Consider the following 22,976-nt stretch of genomic DNA (forward strand, 5'->3'; position numbering starts at 1 on the left):
TACTGAAGAGCTGTAAGGAATGGGTATTAAATGCGGGCCTTACTCATAACCTGATGGATTTAAGAGAGAGTTAGATAGAGCTCTAGGGGCTAGTGGAATCAAGGGATATGGGGAGAAGGCAGGCACGGGGTATTGATAGGGGACGATCAGCCATGATCACAATGAATGGCGGTGCTGGCTCGAAGGGCCGAATGGCCTCCTCCTGCACCTGTTTTCTATGTTTCTATGTAATAGCCACGTCTACCAAAAGACCCAGAGGATGCGATTGTGGTGTTTAGCCTTATTTCTAGCTGGTCTTCAGGTTTATTTTGTTACTCTGTGGCAACACTGGTATCCTTGATTCCTGTCCCATAACCAATATTAGATGAACTTGCACTCAAATGCCTTGCTGAGATAATTGTGTACTTTACATTGCAAGTTAATCAGGTTTTTGTTTGATGTAGGATGCTTCACTTTCTCAAAGTAGAAAGAATGGTTTAGCAAACAACTCTGGTTATCCCTGAGAATTTAGAAAGCCATGGGGTGATTTGGTTGAAGATTTGAAAGCAATTAATTAGCACTGATCAGACAGACCCTACAGCAGCAGGTTGGAAAGTCTTGAACCAAGGTGTCCAGTCTACGGGGTCTCGACCCGAAACGTCCCACATTCCTTCTCTCCGGACATGCTACCTGTCTCGCTGAGTTACTCCAACACTTTGTGTGTCTTTCTGAGGGGCGAGGTAACTGGAGATGGAAAAAAACAATGCTAATGGACAGTGTAGGTGGAGAGAATGTCAAACATGAAGCTTCTGTGCGTGTGCTGAACAAAATATTGAAGTGTTTCAGGTAGGTTCAATGAGAGTAAGCAACCAAATAGGGTTGAGGGTGTTGATGTGCACTTTCTGAGTGAGGTTAAACTTCTTCATAGTCATACAGGTTGGAAACGGGGCCCAACGTGCACACACCATCCAACATCTCTGAGCAACACTAGTCCCACCCACCTGCATTTGGTCCATTAAACCGGTCCTATTCATGTACCTGTTTAATTGTTCCTTAAACGTCGCGATAGTACCTGCTCAATTTGTGTTTCTAATTAATCAGCTTGAAGCCGCTCTGGACGATCCACGACTTAATGTCATTCATGCAGCCTGCTGGCTGGCACAAAGGAGATCCTGAAGCTCATAGAAAGCCAATAAATGGAGGCCGATGCAATGCCCATGTGGAGCTGCAAAGTAGCACGGATGTTCTGTATTTTGTACGGAAATGCGATAAGAATACAGATGTACGGATTTGCTTTGTAACATACGGATTTGTTTAAAATCGGCCCGACTTCCTGTTTCATCTTGCAGCTTAAAAAACGCAAGGATATAAAAAAATCATACTGCAACACTAAAAATTATAGCAGATTCAATCTATTAGTAATTTAAATTTCAAGATCTGGATGATTATTTTTTCGAGCTTTGATCTGCCTGTCCCCCTCCAGGTTTAAACAGCGTTGTCAGTTTAGCGCGTAGGAATTTAAACAAACACGCTATGGGTTCTAATTATAGCGCTACCAACTGGAGCGTTATTGCCTTTATAAAAGGCGCTATAGGCTTTACACATAGTGCTATGGCCACAGCGCTATAGGTCAGACTTTTCTGGGAGGGAGGGAGAAAAAAAGGAAGGAGAGAAAGGGAGGGGAAGGGAGAAAGGAGGATGAGAGCGACGGAGGGAGAGGGAGAGAGCGAGGGAGGGAGAGGGAGAGAGCGAGGGAGGGGGGGAGATGGAGAGAGACCGAGGGAGGGAGAGGGAGGCTTCCAAAATGGCTTCTACATCATCATCTGGTGCTAAAAGCAGAAGCAGCCGTTCAAACAGAAGTATACATAGAGATGGCACTGTCAGGTGAGGTGCGTAGAAGACATGTTAATTCGTAGCAAAGTTATACATTCTCGTACTCTTTCATGGGTATGAACGCACATAAAAAACATTTCTTTCAGCAAAATGGCACCGCGTAAAAATACTGATTTCCTCAGCAAAATACTGATTTTCAGGTACTAGAATACTGAAATGCTCTGACAAAACTTGGCAGCTCTGCCCATGGGAGGTTGCAGCAGTGTTTCTTTGTTACATGCATAGATCTGAACCAGAACAATGGCATTCTTACTTGCTGCAGCTCAACGGGTGCATGAGATGCCACAACAATAAATGATCAGTTATTTACAGTAAACTACAGCATGACCGTGCAAAAAGCCAAAGTATGTAGAACACCCTCAGTAATGCACCATTCATAGTGGTTCAGTGCTGAGACGTGAGGTTGTGGTTAGGGTTGTTTAAGAGGCTGGTGGTTGGAGGGAAGTAGCTGTTCTTGTACCAGGATGTAACGGAGAGAAGAGAAGGTGCCAGGGTACTGTGGGTCTTTGATGATATTAACTGCATGCTTCCTGCACATCCCTTCAATGGTGAGGAGCTGAGCACCGTGATGGATCGGGCAACGCCCACCGGGTCCTGAAGCCTCTTTAGTTCTTGAGCGTTTGAATTTCCGAACCAGGACGTGATGCAACCGGTCAGCATGCTTTCTCCTGCACAACTCTGTGGCGTATTCAGCGACGCTCCGAATCTCCACAACCTTCTGAGGAGGTGGAGGCATTAGTGAGCTTTCATTGTGATTGCATCAATGTGCTGGGCCCAGGACAGATCTTCAGAGATCTGCACGCCCAGGAACCATGCTGTTGATCACCCTCCTATTCTGACTCATCATTACCTGTTGTTCATCCAAGGACCGTGGTGTCATTGGGAAGTTTAAAGATTGGCATTGGAACTGTGTCTGGCTGCACAGTTGTGGGGATACAGAGTAAAGTACTGGGGACCGCACACATGGCCTTGACAACCCCCTTTGCAGATGGTCAGTGAGGAGGAGGTTGTTCCCAATCCCTACTGGCAGAGGTTTGCTGATGAGGAGGCCATGGATCTAGATGCACGGGGAGCAAAGACCTAGTTCCCTGAACTTGGCAAGAGGTTCGGAAGGGATGACAGTTTTGAACACTCTGCTGTTGTATTTTAGGCCGTTGTTGAAGTAAGTAAGTTTATTGGCCAAGTATTCGCATACAAGGAATTTGCCTTGCTGCTCCGCAAACAAATAACAACATGACATACAGTGACAGTTATGAATGATTCAGAAAACACTAAACATTAATAATAATAATAAAACATTTATGATAAAACACCATTGATCAAGCATGTGAACCAACAAAATACCAGATCAAAGGGAGGCTACAGATTTTTGGCTGTTGAGTAGAGCAACTACTCGTGGATAAAAACTGTTTTTATGTCTGGCTGTGGCTGCTTTGACAGAACGGAAAGACTTGGTTTTGATGTCACAAGTGGTGCAGTGCAGAATGGAGATCCATTGTCAGTCCATTGTGGCAGTAGGTAAATTAACATGGGTCCAGGTCATTGCTGATATGGTTACAATAATGATTACATAATTTGCGTTGTGATCAACCTCTCACAGCACTTCATTGCAGTAGACGCGAGTGCCACCCATCGATACTCGTCGAGGCGTGTCACCTTGCTCTTGTGTACAGGTATTATTGATGTCCTTTTAAACCATGTGGGGCCTTCAACCATGGTGGTGAAAGGTGGAAGATGTGCACAAAATGTCCAGCCAGTGGTACCACAAAGATTTTGAGAACACAGTCGGGTAGACAATCGGGGCCAGACACTCTCTGGGAGTTTGTCATTGTAAATTATCTTCTGACCTTGTCCTCTGAGATGACCATTACTTTCAACTGGCAAGAAATGATGGTGTGCAAGACCTGCCGCAGTTGCCGAGGGTTCGTCTCGGCCTCCAGTTTAGTCCAGAAGTGTCTCTCTGCGGATCATACCTGTATGACTCTAGATCACCTGACTTGAACATTGCAGGTATGGTCCTCAGTAGATTCCGTGTCTCCTGGTTCATCCTATACTTGTGGTTGATGAACAATCGGAAGGTCTTGGTAGGAACACTTTCCATACTTATGAAGTTGGTAACAACCATGACATATCAGTTTGGATCTACTGCAGAGTCCAGGAACATTGCAAAGTTGCTCCTCTGCCTCCCTGACCAGCTCAGTACAGTCTTCCTCATCAGAGCCGCATTCTTCTTTTGTTGCCTCTACATTGGAAGAAGGACCTCTCCTTTATTAAAGTGTGGGTGAAGGATGGAGCGTTAGGCACCTGCGATGGTGGCGAGTGTTTGATCCTCTGGTGCTGCAGGAGATACAATGATGATAGTTTGGAAGTCTCGTCTTCACATCAGCCTTGCTGAAGTCCCTGGAAATTATAGCAATGCCATCGGGATACGCCAACTGGTGCTTGTTGACCATGGCGTATAGTTGCTCAAGTGCTAGCCAATAACATATCTGTCTCAAGACTGATAGGTCTCCTATCCATGTTCTCCACAGATGCAGCCTGAGCTGCTGAGTGATAAGCATCCAGCATTTTGTGTCTTTTTATTCCGTCATATCGTTTTGGTGAAGTGATCCTTCCCTTAAGTCCTCAAAATTATTCTCCAGGGACTGAACATTGACCAAGAGGATGCGAGGGAGGGGTGAAGGAGGAGGAAAGTCTTGGGTCATTCTAACTTGGAGGTCGACCATATTTCCAGGCAAAATGTACCAGGAAAATTTGGGAAATGATTTGCCTATTAAATTAAAACAGTTAAGTATCATAATTGGAGCCCAGGAATTTTGCAGAGTTTGATTAATTGTTCAGATATAGAGCTGGGAATTCATTGTTTCTAATGTCAGCTTTCTGCACTGATACCACCGCCGGGCTACCCTGCCTTCTTCTTGTGTATGGCGTGCACAGCCTACAGTTGTAGGACAACTTGGTCTATTTGATCTTATTTGATTGTGCACGTCGAGTTGATTGCATTCGTTGAAACAGGGCGGACCACGTGAAGGTTGCAATCTCCCACCCCAAGGGCTGCCCTGTAATGTCGTGTTGGTGTGACGTAACACTTGAAGGTAATTTCATTTTTATTTTTCTTTCATTTAAACCATCTTGCATCTGTGTGTCGTGTAGTTGGGTTATTTAAAAAAAACTATAACCTGGCAATCCAACGCCAAGCTTAGTTCCCTGATTTGTACGACAATCACGTCACTATTGGAAGTGCAAAATGCAATGGTTTGTGAACTTTTAATATTGAGATGGTCTCCAGTTCCAACAAGAAATTATTTTTCTAATGCTTGCATTTATTCTGAGGACCCTGAGGTATAACTTTTGAGATTTGAATATACTCGATTAACGCTGATGTTGTGTAATTGTTAATGAACTGATAAAATTAATTACTCTGCTAAAGCCACTGTGAAGATTACCAAAGACTACCAACTGAAATGCAATGATATCAGATTAGTATTAATTGCTTGCAATAATTGGCATCGTCAGTCACACCATCATTCTCAAACGTCTGGTGCAAAGCTAATGTTTTGCAAAGTGCTTATCAATTTGTTACAGAATGTTTAAGAAAGAACTGCAGATGCTGGAAAAATCGAAGGTAGACAAAAATGCTGGAGAAACTCCGCGGGTGAGGCAGCATCTATGGAGCGAAGGAATAGGTGACTTTTCGGGTCGAGACCCTTCTTCAAACTGAGGTGGGGGGGGGTGGGGGGGGTGGGAGGGAAGAAGAAAGGAAGAAGCGGAGTCAGAAGGCTGTGGGAGAGCTGGGAAGGGGAGGTGAGGGACGGAGAAAGCAAGGACTACCTGAAATTGGAGGTCAATGTTCGTACCGCTGGGGTGTAAACTACCCAAGCGAAATATGAGGTGCTGCTCCTCCAATTTGCAGTGGGACTCACTCTGGCCATGGAGGAGGCCCATGACAGAAAGGTTGGATTTGGAATGGGAGGGGGGGGGTGAAGTGCTGGTCCACCAGGAGATCAGGTTGGCTGGTGCGAACCATGCGGAACTGAGCGGATTGAATTTGTTACGATCATTTCACATTTTTAAAATCATTTTGCTGATGATAATCATGGCCTTTTTAATGCATTTCCATCACACTTTAGAGCTGGAATGTATTCACCCCGAGTATTTAGTTGTGGAAATGTGCGAACGGACTCTGATTTGGAAGCTCTTGTGCTTTCTTTAATTTTGCTTTTTGGGGGAGTTATTTTTCCAAACCTGCCATTCTTGGGTTTCCTTATTATAAAGCTGCAAAAAGTGCAAACCCATAATAGATATGTAGGTACTGAACTATTTGAAGACTTTAAGTTGATTTGAGTGGTTTTTCAATCATGCAAACATACATTCTTTAACTTTTAAAAATGTTACATTTGCAAATTTGATTACATGTAACAAGGAATTTGGATATCTTTTTGCTTCGGTCATTGGCAATGAATGTAAATTTTGGCACATGTATCTCACAGCTCTGCGAGATTTTTCTGAAGAGCTCACCAAGCGGATTGATGAGTGCAGGGCAGTAGACATACTTCAGCTAGGACTGTGACGAGGTCCTGTATGGATCAGTTGTCTGGAAAGTTGGAATGCATATAATCCAAGGTGACCTAACCAATTGATTTCAAAATTGGCGTGGAGGAAGGAGTCAAAGGTAATTGTGGAGGAAGAAACTAGGTTGCTGGTTTACACAGAATACACAAAGTGCTGGAGTGACTCAATGGGTCAGGCAGCATCTCTGGAGAACATGGATATATGAGGTTAGACAGCAGGTCAGGCAAATTCTCAAGAGAAAAAGGATGAGTGCAGTTTCTGGTCGGAACCCTTCAGACTGGAATGTGAAGAAGGGTCCTGACCCGAATCATCACCCAGCAGTCTGAAGAAGAGTCTCAACACTTCTTAACATATGATGAGCGTTTGATGACACTTGGCCAGTACTCGCTGGAGTTTAAAAGAATGAGGGGGGGGGGGAAACCTCATTTAAACATACCGAATAGTGAAAAGCTTGGATAGAGTGGATGTGGCGATGATGTCTCCACTAGTGGGAGAGTCTGGGACTAGAGATCATAGCCTCAGAATTAAAGGATGTTTCGTTATGTAGAAGTTGAGGAGGAATTTCTTTAGTTAGAGGGTGGTGAATCTGTGAAATGTTTTGCCACAGAAGGCTGTGGAGGCCAAGTCAATGGATATTTTAAAGCAAAGATAGATAGATTAGTGATTAGTACGGGTGTTGGATAATGGGGAGAAGGCAGGGGAATGGGGTTGAGAGGGAGAGATAAATCAGCCATGATCATATTGAATGGCAGTGCTGGCTTGTAGCGCTGAATGGCCTACTCCTGCACCTATTTTTCTGTTTTCTATGTTTCTAACCCAAAACGTCACCTATCCTTTTCCCCCAGAGATGCTGCTTATCCCGCTGAGTTACTCCAGCGTTTTGTGTCTGAGTTCTGTATAAACCAGCATCTGCAATTCCTTCCTACATGTGGATAGGCGAGGTTTTGGGTCGGATGCTCGTGCCCAAAGCAGTGCTGCTACAGTCAGGGTTGTTGGTTAAATCCATTAATGATTTGGCTAACAGTGTTAGTAATTTTGAAGATGGCACCAACATTGGTGGCGTGGTAGACAGTGTGAAAGACATCTAAGTTTACTACAGGATCCAGATCAGTTGGGAAGGTGGGCCAAGGAATGGCAAATGGAATTTAACTCTGACAAGTGTGAGGCGGTGTACTTTGCTATGTCAAAGCAGGGCAGGACTTGCACAGTAAATGGTAGAGACCTGGAGAATGTTGTAGAACTGAGAGACCTGGGAGTACAGGTGCATGGTTCATTTAAAGTGGCGAGTCAGGTGGACAGTGCAGGTGGCATCAGTACGATTGGCCTTCATTAGGAAGAGTATACAGTCCAAAGGTTAGGACATCATTGTTGTGTTCGATAAATCACCCAATCCAGACAACAGTGTGAATAACAAGGTATTTTATTACACTACTAAATAAGGCACATGGACTCACGTGTCCGTGTACACACTCGCAACCCCCGAGCACACAGCAGAGCACGCCGCAGGATGTTCCTGTTGTCGATCGCCAGTTCAGTTCAGTTCTGTTTTATTTGTCATATGTAGGTTAGCACAGGGTCAACGGTACAATGAAATGTGTTTGACAAGACAACGGGTCACCTCAGCAATGATATTACAAGGATAACATTAAGGTTAAAAAAAAGATAAGATAAAAGTGACATTGGTAGATAAAAGATAATGATGAATAAAATAATCAACATATATGATGTGTTTATGAGTTCCAGGAGAGAACCTCAGCCCTTGTCACCGTTCTGAATTCTGAAGGTTGAGGTTCTCTCCTCCTGGAAGACCGCCCGACATCATCCTTTATGACACTTCTTATCTGAGCAGACCATGCCCCACCCCCTCCCGGAGAGTCACAAGCCCCCCTGCCTGCAGCATTTCTGCACTATTAGAGGCAGGTGGTCCGCCCAACCTGCTTTACTCAGCAAAACAAGACAGTCCCAGGCATTGTGTGGGAACAGGTGCGAAAACATCTCCCACCTGTCTTGGGAACATCGTGTTTTCAAAAGGTTTGGGATGCTGTGCGGCTAATCTGGCTGATAACTCCATTGTCTTTAACACTTGCAATCATAATCATACTTTATTAGCCAAGTATGTTTTGTAACATATGAGGAATTTGATTTGCCATACAGTCACGCCAATAAAAAGCAACAAAACACACAAAATACATTTTAACATAAACATCCACCACAGTGACTCCTCCACATTTCTCACTGTGATGGAAGGCAAAATAAGTTCAATCTCCTTCCCTTCTTTGTTCTCCCGCGGTCGGGGGCCTCGAGCCTTCCGTTGATGAGGCGATCTTGGCTCCCTTAGCTGACGGTCGTACCCACCACATCTGGGCGATCAAGCTCCCGCATTGAGGGGGATCTCGGCTCCCTCGTGCCGGGCGATCGGACCCTGGGTCGGGGCTAGTCAAACCTTCTGTGACTCTGGAGCTTTCCGCCATCAGTCTCTACCCGAGACTGCGAGCTCCTCGATTTTGAAATCCGCTGGCTGTGGTTGGATGGCAGGCTCCGATGGTAAGTCCATGGCCCGGAGGTGGGGCTCAAAGTCGGTCTCGAGCAAGGCCCACCAGCTCCATGATGTTAGGCCGCAGAGTGACCGGAGATACTATCGGGAAACATTTGCATCTCCGGCAAGGTAAGAGATTGAAAACAATTTCCCCCTCCCCCACCCCCACCCCCACATTAAAAAAAAAACAGAGATCACGAACATAAACTTTTTAAAACACGCAAAAAAATAACAAAAAAGATGAAAAGACAGACTGACTGATGGCAAGGCTGACGGTGCAACCCGGTGGAATACAATCACAATGCTGCTGGTGAGGCCACACTTGGAGTATTGTGTGCAGCTCTGGTTACCTGGCGAAAGGAAGGATGCCGTTAAGTTGGAAAAGGTGAAGAGGAGATTCACCAGGATGTTACCTTGGCTTGCAGGCTTGAGTTCGAGAGAGAGGTTGGATAGGCCTTTTTCTTCAGAGCCTAAGAGGCAGGGGTGATCTACTTGAGGTGTACAAGGTCACAAGGGATATAGATAGTTTGTGGTCTTTTCCCCCAGGGTAGAGGATCCTCTAACTATAGGGCACAGGCTTACGGAGAGAGGGGAATGATCAGGATGATCACATTGAATGGCGGTGCAGGCTCGAAGGGCCGAATGGACTACGTATTGTCCTGCACCTATTGTCTATTTATATATGTAAGATGTAAGAGGGACATCAGGGGCAACTTTTTCACTCTGATGATAGTCCGTGTCTGGAATGAGCTGCCAGAAGAAACTATAGAACTGGGTACAATTACAAATTTTCAAAGACAAGGACAGATATTTGGATAGGGATGGTTTGGCTGGCCAATGGGACTAGCCTAGTGTGCCAACTTGGTCAGCATGGACAAGGTGGGCTGAAGGGCCTGTTTCCATGTTGTGGAACTCCGATGGTAAAATATCAATATATATATATATATATATACAATACAATATCAATACAATATCAATATATATATATCACTGTTGCAGTGCAAGCAGTAGCCCATCCTCTTTAGATTCCCTAGCCTTGGACTGATGGAAATTGTTCACCTGCTTATGTCCTTTTCTACACATGTTCCATCTTTGTTTGCCAGGACTATGAAAGTAAACTGGAAGCGTTACAGAAGCAAGTGGAAACCCGCTCTCTAGCTGCAGAAACAACTGAAGAGGAAGATGAGGAGGAGGAAGAGGAGGAGGAAGGTAACATGGACGAGACTAATCAAGATCTTGGTCATTTAAAAGCTGCTCCGTCAATAAACCTAAAACAGACACAAACTGTCGGATTAGCTCAGCGGGACAGGCAGCATCTCTGGAAAGAAGGAATGGGTGACGCTTCGGGTCGAGACCCTTCTTCAGTCTGAAGTCCCGCTGAGTTTTTCCAGCATTTTGTGTCTACCTTCAGTGGAAAACCAGCGACTGCAGTTCCTTTTCCGACGCCCATCGATAAACCTACTGGTGTCAGCTCAGTACATTGATGATAATTGCTTGTAAAACACAATTACAGTACATTCTGTGCAGGCGTGACCAAGGTAAGAATGCCAGCGAGGAGAATGGAAGGATGATGGGACATTGGCACTTTTAGACATTTAATGAGACCTAAAAACAAGGAACTGCAGAGGCTGGTTTACCAAGGAGAGACACAAAGCGTTGGAGTAACTAGGTGGGTCAGGCAGCAACTCTGGAGAATATGGATAGGCGATGTTTCTGGTTGGGACGCGGAGAGGTGACCTTTTGGGTTGGGACCCTTCTTCAGGCCTGGTCTTCAGACAGCTGCCTTTTATCTGTCATTTCCCTGTCTTGGAATTCTGTTTAAAACTCCCTTCATAGAATTATAAGGCCTCTTGCATTTTAACTGTGGCAGACTGTCAGGTGGCAAGAGACATCAAGCAAAATCTTCATAACATGAGTCCAATTAATTTGCCCTTTTGTCACAAGTGAATTGTCTGCAATTCCACAGACGGCGTGGTGCTGTTGCAACAAGTGGTGCTGGGTGACTTCATGATGGAACTAACAGCATAAAGTTTAGTCTGAAACTCTGTTAGAAGTAAATATTGTGCTGCATCTGCTGCATGATCAATATAATTTATATATAACCTCTGACACCTGTACTAATTCCGCATAACCTCTGACACCTGTACTAATTAAACAGTAGAGGTCAATAGAAGATAGACAAAAAATGTTGGAGAAACTCAGTGGGTGAGGCAGCATCTATGGAGAGAAGGAATTGGCGAAGTTTTGGGTTGAGACCCTTCTTCAGACTCTGAAGAAGGATCTCGATCCTTGCATCTGAAGAAAGGTCTCAACCCGAAACGTCGCCTATTCCTTCTCTCCATAGACGCTGCCTCACCCGCTGAATTCCTCCAGCATTTTTTGTCTACCTTTCATTTTTCTAGCATCTGCAGTTCTTTCTTAAACAGAGGTCAATAGAATGCGGTTTGCTTTTTAAAATTCTCTCAAGTGTTTGACCCCTGATGTTCAAGGCACAGGTCCAGCACTGATTATCACCGACACTGTTGGTCCCAGAGCCTTGCCATATTATCTGTTTTGCCAGACCAACAGAAGTCACGGCCTCGGGGGACCAAGGTACCGGCCCACAAATTTGGCCTGGCAGTGCCAGAGTTCCAGAGTCCAATGAGGTTGAGATCGGCCTAGGCGCCACATTTTCACGGGGGGGGGGGGGGGGGGGGGGATGACTTCCCAGCTGGATTGCAAGTACGCTCCATGTACCTTTCCCCAGATTAAAGGAGGTGTTTTGGGTCAGGATCCTTCTTCTCATTTGACTGTAAAGGTATCCCAATCCAAAATGTTACTGTTGCACGTTCTCCAGAGATGCTGCCTGACTCACTGAGTTACTCCAGCACTTTGTGTCTTTTTTAGGAAAATAAAGTAATTGGTGTGTTACTTAATAGATGCCTGATTGATGGTAAAGGCTGTTACTGACAAATTTCTAATTGCCTCTCCAGCACACTGGACCCAGCATGACTACGAGCTGGCTGAGTGGGCATTCAGGAAGTGGAAGTATCACCAATTCACATCCCTACGGGACTTGCTTTGGGGCAATGCCGTCTACCTGAAGGAGGCGAATGCTATTAGTGTTGAGCTGAAGAAGAAGGTAATGGTCGCAGTTCCTATTGCTTGTCTCCTGTTGGAGATAGGGGTTGCCTTCTTGACAGCTGAGGAGCTCAATAGACAATCACTTGGCTGTTGATATAGTGTGGGCTTACAGGTCTAATAAAGCAACTTAACTGAAGCAGAAAGAGTTTTATGACAATCCAGCCGGTTCTTAGATTGATCGAAGTTTTATTAAATTGATTTATTAAATTGCATATAAATTCCCAACCCTTGAAGTACAATTTGAACTCTTTATCAGTTCAAACATTTTTCAAAAGCTGCATTATGTAAAAATCAAGGACCACATTTCTGGAAGTAGGCGGCACAGTGGCACATTGCTGCCTCACAGCGGCACAGACCCGGGTTCGATCCGGACCTTGTGTGCTGTTTGTGTGGAGTTTACATGTTCTCCCCGTGACCACGTGGGTTTCCTCCGGGTCCTCCGGTTTCCTCCCACAACCCAAAGAAGTGCGAGTTTGAAGGTTGTTTGCCTTCTGTAAATTGTGTAGGGTATGGATGCAAAAGTAGGATAATAACATAGAACTGGTGTGATCTAGTCATCGATGGATGGCATGGACTTGTTGGGCCAAAGTCCACCCGTAGGCACGGTAACGCAGCGGTAGAGTTGTTGCCTTGCCGCGCTTTCATCTCCAGAGGTGCGGCTTCGATCCCGACTATGGTTGCTGTCAAGTCAAGTCAAGTTTATTTGTCACATACACATACGAGATGTGCAGTGAAATGAAAGTGGCAATGCTCGCGGAACAACAAAACAACCAAACAAATTATAAACACAATCATAACACACATATTATTTTACATAATAAATAATAGAAGGAAAAACGTTCTGTACAGTTAGTCCCTGGTGAGAAAGGCGTTTACAGTCCGAATTGCCTCTGGGAAGAAACTCCTTCTCAACCTCTCCGTTCTCACTGCGTGGCAACGGAGGCGTTTGCCTGACCGTAGCGGCTGGAACAGTCCGTTGCAGGGGTGGAAGAGGTCTCTCATGTCAGTACGGAGTTTGTACGTTCTCCCCGTGATCTGCGTGGGTTTTCTCCGAGATCTTCGGTTTCCTCCCACACCCCCAAGACGTACAGGTATGGAGGTTCATTGACTTGCTGTATGTGTAAATTGTCCCTAATGGGTGTAGGATAGTGTTAATGTATGCGGGGATCGCTGGTCGGTGCGGACTCGATGGGCCGAAGGGCCTGTTTCCGCGCTGTATCTCCAAACTAAACTAAACTTCATGACATTTTAAAATCTTTTTAGCTTTCCAAGTACAGTTATTTAAACCGAATGAATTCTGAGTTGAAACCAATTATCGAAGGCTTAAAATACTAACATTCAGCCTACAGCTGTCCATGCTGGGCACGTGCTGACAGAATGCGTTACTCCAGGATTAAATGTCATACACGGACCAAGTTTAACTCGTCCATTGAGATGCATTGCTCTTTAGAGGTGATGACGGAATGATCTGGAACAATTGCACTGTGGGGTGGGGGGGAGAGGAGGGGTGGATGTAAAAATTGCATTTAACCAATCAATCACTGAAAAACATACACAACAAATTTAGTTTGTTTAGGTTTTTAGAAGCCAAGTATCCTCTCTGAATAAGTGGTCTGCCTTTTCCAATTGAATCCGGTTATTAAGTTGGATAAGTTGTAAGTAAATTTGCACAGTGATATCTGAGTTTCCGTCTTTTAAGCCACATAGGGGGGAAAAAGACCAGAGGAGCAGAATTAGGCCATTCAGCCCATCGAGTCATTCGATCAGGGCTCATCTACTTTTCCCCATCAACCCTATTCTTCTACCTTCTCCCCGTAACCTTTGACGGTTTTCCTAATCACGAAAAGCACGTGATATGTGGATGAACAACTACATTGCTCTACCTCATGCCCTCAATGGCACTTTGTCACTGAACCTATATACAGTGAAATTCCTATATTGCATACAATTCAATAGCATTCTTGCTGTATATTGGCCCAATCATAGGAGTTTAAGAATAATAGATTACCCTGAGGTGGTGCACAAGAATTTTGTTTCTCATTCATATCATTCATTCCCTGAGTTATTGATGATGTGGGCGGAAAGAACAGTAAAGATTTTTCGGAACGCAACAATAATCTAACACTCAGTTTCACAGCTCCTACCAACTTCTTGGTTGCTTTCCTCCCTTTCCCCACACCTTGCATTCAGGTACAATTCCAGTTTGTGCTGCTCACAGACACGCTATATTCGCCGCTTCCTCCTGAATTACTCCCTGCTGAGGCAGAGTTGGATCGGGAAGCCCGGCTGTTCCCCAGGACTGTGGTTGCGGTGGAAGTACAGGATCTGAAGAATGGCGCCACGCATTATTGGTCTCTGGAAAAACTCAAGTAAGCACGTCTTCAATCTTTGCCCAATCACTTGGTGTCCCAATGATGCGGTGTGTCACGGTATTTTATTTGCTAAAATATTTATTTGTACTTTCTAAAATCAATATTTTATATATGATAGAACTTTATCCCAGGAAGGTGCTCCTCAGGTTGACCAGTGTCATGGAGGTGGTGAGCTGTATTGTCCAGGATGCTCCACAAATAAAATGATTTATTTGTATTTTAATTATACATTTCGTATTTTACTTTCTAAAATATTTATTTGCCCAACTGAAAATACCTTTCCTAGATTGCAAATACGAATGACGAAAACCCTTCCATGGTGCCCTGTGTCTACTCTGAACCCTCAGTTAATGAGCGAGCTCTAACACATGTACTCGGTGATGTACATAAACACTTGGACGTAAACATGACGGGTTGGTTCGTCTTAATGTCAAGACCAACTCTTATCTGCCCACACATGATCGACATCACTTCCCTTCCATGCTTATCCATATTCCTATCCACAAGTCAGATGACAGCAAGATTGCTGGGGTGGTGGACTGTGAGGTAGGCTATCAAAGTATACAGTGGGATCATCTACAAAAATGGGTGCAGATACATACAAAAATGGATGCTTTCAAGAGAGAGCTAGATAAGGCTCTTAAAAATAGCAGAAGCTAGGAGATATGGGGTAAAGGCAGGAACGGGGTACTGATTGGGGATGATCAGCCATGATCACATTGAATGGTGGTGCTGGCTCGAAGGGCCAAATGGCCCACTCCTGCACCTATTGTCTATTGTCTATAGAGTTTAATCTGAACACGTGTGAGGTGTTGCACTTTGAGAGGTTGAATACAATGGGGAAAATATACAATTAATGGCAAGACCGTTAACAGCATTGATGTGCAGAGGGATCTTGGGGGCTCGTCATAAGTCCCTGAAAGCAGCAACACAAGCAGCTAGAGTGGTAAAGAAGGCATGTGGTGCGCTAGGTTGGGGAATTGCGTGTAGGAGTCAGGAAGTCGTGATGCAGCTTTACAGGACTATGGTTCGGCTGCATTTGGAGTATTGTGTTCAGTTCCGGACGCCCCATTACAGGAAGGATGTGGTGGCTTTCGAAAGGGTGCAGGGGAGGTTTACCTGCATTGGAGGGCATTGGCTAGAGTGAGAGGTCGGACAGACTTGGATGGTTTTCCTGGAGATTGAGGGGAGATTTGAGAGAAGTATATAAGAATTATGAGAGGAATAGATAGGGCAGTGAAATATCAAATAAAAGAGGACATAACTTTAAGGTGAGAGGGGCAAATTTTAAAGGAGATGTGCAGGTCAAGTGTTTTTATACAGAGGGTGGTGAGTGCCTGGAATGTTCTGCCAAGGGTGGTGGTTGAGGCAGATGTGATAGTGACATTTAAGAGATTTAAGGATATGCAGGGAACGGAGGGATATGAATTATGTTGAGGCAGGGGTCAATCTAGAGCTGGGGGGAGGGATGGTTTGTGTGAAGCAGGTTGGGGTGGTGGGTGAGACCCTATGTGTCAATGTAGCCCCCAGCATGTCTGTGCATAGCGCCATCAACAAAACTGTGGCCACTGACTTTTTACAAGTTATGCCTGTTTCTATTAGTCAAAAGAACACAAACAAAACACAAAAGCCTGCAGACAAAGAAGCCTCCCTCTGTTACTGACTATCACGTGCTTCTGCAAAGGCACAGGCTGAGTCTGTCTGCAGTTTGAATCTGCCTGCTGTGGGCAGGGCCTCTGCAGCTTGCCCTGTGCTCCTCAATGGGCTGCAGTAAAACAGGCGGAAGGAATGTGTTGTGGCCGCGTGCCAGCAGCCCCTGTCAGTCAGCCCATGGGGGGGGGGGGGGGGAGCTCACAGAGAGACGAGTTAAAACGCACGGCACGTTCCCGTGTAGCTTCAAGCTCCGTGGAGATGATGTGCTATTTCAGCTCGACGTAGCTGAGCTGAAAGCGAGAACACCATGTCCCTGTTCTGAAGAAGGGTCTCGACCTGAAACATCGCCCATTGGTTCTCTCCAGAGATGCTGCCTGCCTGCCCCGCTGAGTTAGTCCAGCATTTTGTGTCTAGCATCTTCGGTTTAAACCAGCATCTGCAGTTCCCTCCGACACACCAAGTGCCTGTGCTGTACGTCAGACACTCCGGTAGTGTTTAGGTAGTTTAATTTCCTATTATCAGCACGGGTACCGAGGTACAGCGAAAAGCTGCTTTGTTGCGTGCTATCCAGTCAGCATAAATACTATACATGATTACAATCGAGCCGTCCACGTTGTACCTCCAGTCTGCGCTGGAGGTATTACGAGCAGTGCCTGTTCTAGGCGAGCACCAGGAGGCTGCTGGTGGCCTCCAGCTATCGCCTTCCCTGGACACAGTGTCCTTCTCCTCGCCCATCCACCTTTGTGCCCTCGGGCACCACCTGCAGTTCACCTTGAGGTGGGCCAGATCCCGGTTCCCTCTCCTATTAGCATTGCTCCTTGCCCGTCGCTACCCCCTGCCCCCCTGCCCCCCATATTTGTACACCGCATCCCCACCCCAACTTCGTTCCCCACACTTGTTCCCTGTTTCTCCCCCCGGTTTGTTCCCCACTTACACTTTTGCTCTTTATTAACTAACCCCTTCATGTGTAAATCCCCTCCTGCATAAAATTTGTTACTTGGATTGTGGGACCACGCTGAGCATAAGTTCGTTGCCTCTTGCTCATTATTTGAATCCATGGAATGCTTTGTGAAATCTGGGATAAGGTTTGATTCTCGTGGCTGTTCTGCCAGCTCAGCTTCTGCTTTCAGTTCAGTGAGAGAAAGAACTCGCAAATTCAACAGGAAACCAGAGTTACTGTGTATAATCTGTGCTGTAGAAAAAATATCTAATTCATCGAGCTTGTCCTTTTCCGCCCCACGCTAATGTTAGTTTCTAGTTGCAGGCTAATTAATTGCAGGGGCAACTCTCAGTTAAGTGTTTATGGGTTCAAGTCCTATCCAGACACATGAAAAAAATAAATTTTAGGTGACACTGAAGACACTTCATTAATTTTATTTTGGAGATGGGCAATACATTTCCTCCCAGTTTCCCAGAACAAAAGTTCCCTCATTTATTATCCCAAAAGTGATTTACCTGAAAAACATTTTGGATTTGAGAGTTTTTTCTGTTTAAATTGAGCGGTGCATTTCCACAATGGGGCGGCACGGTGGCGCCGCTGGTAGAGCCACCGCCTCACAGCGTCAGGGACCCGGGTTAGATCCTGACCTCGGGTGTGGAGTTTGCACGTTCTCTCTGTAACCATGTGGGTTTCCTCCGGGTGCTCAGATTTCCTCCTACATACCAAAGACGTGTGGGTTTGTAGGTTAATTGGCTTCTGTAAATTGTCCCTTGTGTAGGTGAGTGTTTTTGAGGGGAATTGATGACGATATGGAGAGATTAAAGCTGGATCTGATTAGTGTGCTTTAAAAATGTTTAGTTTAGAGATACAGCGAGGAAACAGGCCCTTCGGCCCACCGAGTCCGTACCGACCAGGGATCCCCCGCACATTAAATCCACACACACGCTCACACTCACACTCACACTCACACTCACACTCACTCACACACCAATTTACATTTATACCAAGCCAATTAACCTACAAACATATACGTCTTTGGAATGTGGGAGCAAACCGAAGATCTCGGAGAAAACCCAAGCAGGTCACGGGGAGAACGTACAAACTCCGTACAGACTGCACCCGTAGTCAGGATGGAAGCCGGGTCTCTGTTGCTGTAAGGCAGCAACTCTACCCCTACGTCCAAGTGTTGTTTGTCACTATGGGCTTCAGATGACCTTGTGGAATTGTTGAACAAAGATGGTTCCTCAGACTCGGTCATATTTCTGTATTAGCCATTGCTTTTATTTTACATTGTTATATTTAAACAGTGAAGAGTCTGACCCTGTCACCGTAAGGAACTGATCGTCCTTCGCAGTGTTCAGGTCCGTTGCCAGATATGAGCTGCTGATCACTTATTTAAATAAATATTGATTGCATTGACTAAATATTTAGTTAGTTTATTGCCACCTGCAAGGAGGAACAGTTAAAAGCTTTTGTTGTGTGCTCGTCCTAGCCAGGCCAACGTCTACCTAGAATGCCAGCCCTTGAGCCCCGTTTAGGTTTTAGTATGGGGAGTTAGTGAATTGTCACGTGTACTGAGGTACAGTGAAAAGTTTTTGTTGTGTACTAACCAGTCAGCGGAAAGGAAATACTTGATTACGGCCGAGCCGACCACTACATGATCAAAGATAATCCAAGGGTCTCCAATGAGGAAGATAGTAGTGTTTAAGAAGGAACTGCAGATGCTGGAAAATCGAAGTTAGACAAAAATGTTGGAGAAACTCAGCGGGTGCAGCAGCATCTATGGAGCGAAGGAAATAGGCAACGTGTCGGGCCTGAAATGTTGCCTATTTCCTTCGCTCCCTAGATGCTGCTGCACCCGCTGAGTTTTTCCAGCATTTTTGTCTACCGTGGAAGATAGCAGCTCGGGACCGCTCTCTGGTTGTTGGTAGGATGGCGCATTGGCCTGATAACAGTAAATATGTACTGGTACAAAGAGGATGTGGACAAATGATCTATTCTGGTATATACTAGATGCATAGCGATTATATACAGGAAGAGGTAGGTACACTTGATGTGTAGGAAGGGACTGCAGATGCTGATTTACACTGAGGATAGACACAGATGCTGGAGTAACTCAGCGGGTCAGGCAGCATCTCTGGATAGAAGGAATGGGTGACGTCTCAGGTCGAGGGTCTTGACCCGAAATGCCACCCATTCCCTCTATCCAGAGATGCTGCCTGCCCTGCTGAGTTACTCCAGCATTTTGTGTCCATCTTATAGTAGATACACTTGAATTCCCATCAGTCTGAAGAAGTGTCTCGACCCGAAACGTCACCTATTCCTTCGCTCCATAGATGCTGCCTCACCCGCTGAGTTTCCCCAGCATTTTTTATCCACCTTGAATTCCCCGTTATCTTTGTGAAAGAAAGTGGTGTGTGATATCTAGCAATATGCGACTCATGGCCTGAACAGTTCTAACGAACACACTTTTTCCTGTGCAGGCAAAGGTTGGAACTGATGCGTGAGATGTACGATCGTGCTGGCGAAATGGCCTCCAACGCACAGGATGAGAGTGAGAACGTCATGACGGGCAGCGACCCATTCTACGACCGCTTCCACTGGTTTAAACTCGTGGGAAGGTACGTCAGCCCCCCCCCCACGTCAGAACCATCTGGCAGACAGCACGACAGCTGCAAGACCTGCAGTGGCTGACATATCAATCACACTCATGAAATGGATACCTTTTATTGGAGCATTTTCCCTCCAGTGCAATTAATACTGCAGGGGGGGAAAAAAACCCACGTCAAATCTAAAGGATTATGTGCTGTTGAGTGATGTCAGAAGCACAGATGATGATTTTTCCGTGGTATTCAAAAATGCATGAAACGCAACAAAATCCCAGTTTACAGCCAGCTTTGTATTTTAGAAAGCACTACTGTTGTTCAGTTATCATTCTTTCAGGCAACGACTGTGCAAAAACCTTTTCTTTGTATTTAGTGAAATCATTTATAGTCTTTGGTTCTGGAATTGCCTTGACTTTACTTCACTACAAGAGCAATCTCATGTTCAGTTGCCGAGTTATGGATTATCAAACTACACACAATTTAATGACTACATCAAAAATTAAAAATCACTGGGCAAGGGAACTTTCAGCTGAGGGTCGTGTGTTTCTTTGTTATCAGGATTGACGGGAGGATATTGAGGGGCTGGTGCCTTTGGTTGTAAGGTCTACAACTGTGGCTTAGGGTCCCAAGGTAAAGACTGGGCCATTTGGGACTGAGATGAATTTTTAAACACTGGAAACTTGAAAGTGATGTGTTTGGAGCTGAGGACGATGGATTCTGGCACGTCTGATATAGGTGATGGATGGGTGGGGAATTGGAAGATCAGCCTTGCCTTTGCAGACTGGCAGAGCAGATGGAGGCTGGGATGTCCAGCTCTGGCTTACCTTCCTCAAACAGAGCTGGCCAGCGCACCATAGCTTTGGGAATGAACTCGGCACTCGGCCCATCATGGTAATCGACGTTTGTACTGGGGCGGCTGGGAAACAGGAGGAACTCAGTGATTCTTCTCGTGTGGAATGAGTGATGCCAGCGTGTGGTGCCAAGACTGAACTTCCTTTCCTTAAATTAAAAATTAACTCTTTAGAGATACAGCATGGGACTCCACGCCAACCAGCAATCGCCCCGTATACTAGCACTATCCTACACACTAGGGACACTTTACAATTTTACCGTAGCCAATTAACATACAAACCTGCATGTATTTGGAGTGTGGGAGGAAACTGGAGCACCCAAAGGCAACCTACGCAGGTCACAGGGGGAATGTACTAACTCTGTACAGATAGCACCTGTAGTCAGGATTGATCCCAGTTCTCTGGCACTGTAAGGCAGCCACTGGGCCACTCTGCCGCCTGTCTCGTTTTCTCTTTAAATTGCACACTGCTCCTGCTCGACATGTCCCCACCTCTGTCCCAGAAGACTGACTACGCAACGACTGGCTGACGATCAAATACTATGAGCTCTAAGAGTTGTATGTCTTGCTCCAGCGTCTCAACTAATTACACTGATCAATACATTAATTTGTAGATGAAAGGCCCGCACCAAATGGTTGAAGATTTTCATTCTCCTTTCATCCATCCCGAATCCACTACTCCCACCAGCTAAGGCAGTGAGTGTGAGAATAACCCAGAGAATGATCCCAGGAGTGAATGGGTTAATAATAAAAACGATGAGCATTTGACGGTACTGGGATTCTACTCGCTGGAGTTCAGAAGGATGATGGGGTACCTCATTGAAACTTACCGAATAATGAAAGGCCTGGATAGAGTGGATGTGGAGAGGATGTTTCCATAGTGGGAGAGTCTAGGACCAGAGGTCACAGCTTCAGAATTAAAGGACGTTCTGTTAGGAAAAGAGATGAGGAGGAATTTCTTCAGAGGGTGTCTTAATTCATTGCCACAGATCGCTGTGGAGGCCAAGTCAATGTATATTTTGACGGGAGAGATAGATTGTTGTTTAGTATTTTTTGTCGGGGTTATGGGGAGAAGGCAGGAGAATGGGGATAGGAGGGAGAGATAGATCAGCCAAGATTGAATGGTGGATTAGACTTGATGAACTGAATGGCCTAATTCTGCTCCTATCACTTAATGAACTTATGAAGCACTGAGAAACGTTCCCTCCAAGTTCCACAGCTCCCTAACTTGAAGAAATATCACAAAAGGCCATTCCATCCACATGGTCCAGGCTGGCTCCCAGCAGGACAATCCCATCAGTCCCATCTCCTTATTTCCCTGTCATCCTGCACCTTATTCTCTCTCCCGTGCCCATCAAATCTCATTTTGCTGCTTATGGTCACCAAGGATCCATTTACTGCAGCGGGTGAACCTACCAGCTTGGTAATTTATGTGGTAAATTTACCGTGGCCATTTAGCCTTCGTCTTGGGCGGGGTATTGGAGGATGTGGGAGGGAACGAGCAAAACCTCACAAATAGCATCCGTGGACAGAATCGAACCTGGGCTGTGAGTTAGCAGTAGCTCTGTGCTGCCCATCGACACTGGGGCCGAGTCTGAATCTTGGAGCTGCCTCCCATCACCGTGTTGAGGGAGTCCTCGCATCACATGGTCTGCAGTAGCTGAAGACAGTGTATTGAACAAGCTGCCAGAGGAGGTAGTTGAGGCTGGGGCTATCCCATTGTTTAAGAAACAGTTGGACAGGTACATGGATTGGACAGGTTTGGAGGGTTATAGACCAAGAGCAGGCAAGTGGGACTAGGCTAGCTGGGACATTGTTGGCCAGTATGGCGTGTTGGGCCGAAGGGCATGTTTCCACACTGTATTAATCTATGACCACAATTCCCCAATCATTGAATAAATACTAGTCCATCGGTGGGACACACATCCATGCAAATGACACAAAAATATTACCTGAAAACTAAATAAATTCAAAGTTGTTACAGCAGCAATGGAGGATCATTAGGCTTGCGTTAGTACATTGTAGAGCAATCTGTTATGTTCCATTATAGTACTGCCTTATTGGTAGTCCTGCAGATTATGTTTCCCTGAGCGTATTATCCTATTTCCATATTGAACATCCTGCCAGGTAGAAAAAGTAAGATCCAGATCAGCCATTCTGCTTTTTTTTTCTTTTCCCCACCATTTTAAAATTAAGTCCCGTGGTCTGTAAAGCATCTGCTGGTAGGAATCATTAATCTCCATTCACAGTATCTAAATCTGTCACAATTCCGTACCCTTGTTAACAAAGCAACATCCCCTCATAGAAACATAGAAAATAGGTGCAGGAGGAGGCCATTCGGCCCTTCGAAGCAGCACCGCCATTCATTATGATCGTCCCCAATCAATAACCCGTGCGTGCCTTCTCCCCATATCCCTTGATTCCACTAGCCCCCAGAGCTCTATCTAACTCT

General features: G+C 45.5%; 1 protein-coding gene across 13 annotated transcripts in view; it reads left to right on the forward strand.

The window, feature by feature from the left end:
• kif1b (kinesin family member 1B) overlaps window positions 1-22,976 on the forward strand; it is a 240,949-nt gene that overhangs the window by 150,308 nt on the left and 67,665 nt on the right. For all 13 annotated transcript variants that reach the window (XM_055659646.1, XM_055659650.1, XM_055659647.1 and 10 more), the window contains 4 exons: window positions 10,084-10,189; window positions 11,953-12,101; window positions 14,294-14,472; window positions 19,552-19,689. In XM_055659646.1, the coding sequence (XP_055515621.1) occupies window positions 10,084-10,189; window positions 11,953-12,101; window positions 14,294-14,472; window positions 19,552-19,689 (572 nt within the window). The remainder of the gene's footprint in view (window positions 1-10,083; window positions 10,190-11,952; window positions 12,102-14,293; window positions 14,473-19,551; window positions 19,690-22,976) is intronic.

The sequence above is a fragment of the Leucoraja erinacea genome, chromosome 30 (genome assembly GCF_028641065.1).
Source record: "Leucoraja erinacea ecotype New England chromosome 30, Leri_hhj_1, whole genome shotgun sequence".
Lineage (NCBI taxonomy): Eukaryota > Metazoa > Chordata > Chondrichthyes > Rajiformes > Rajidae > Leucoraja > Leucoraja erinaceus.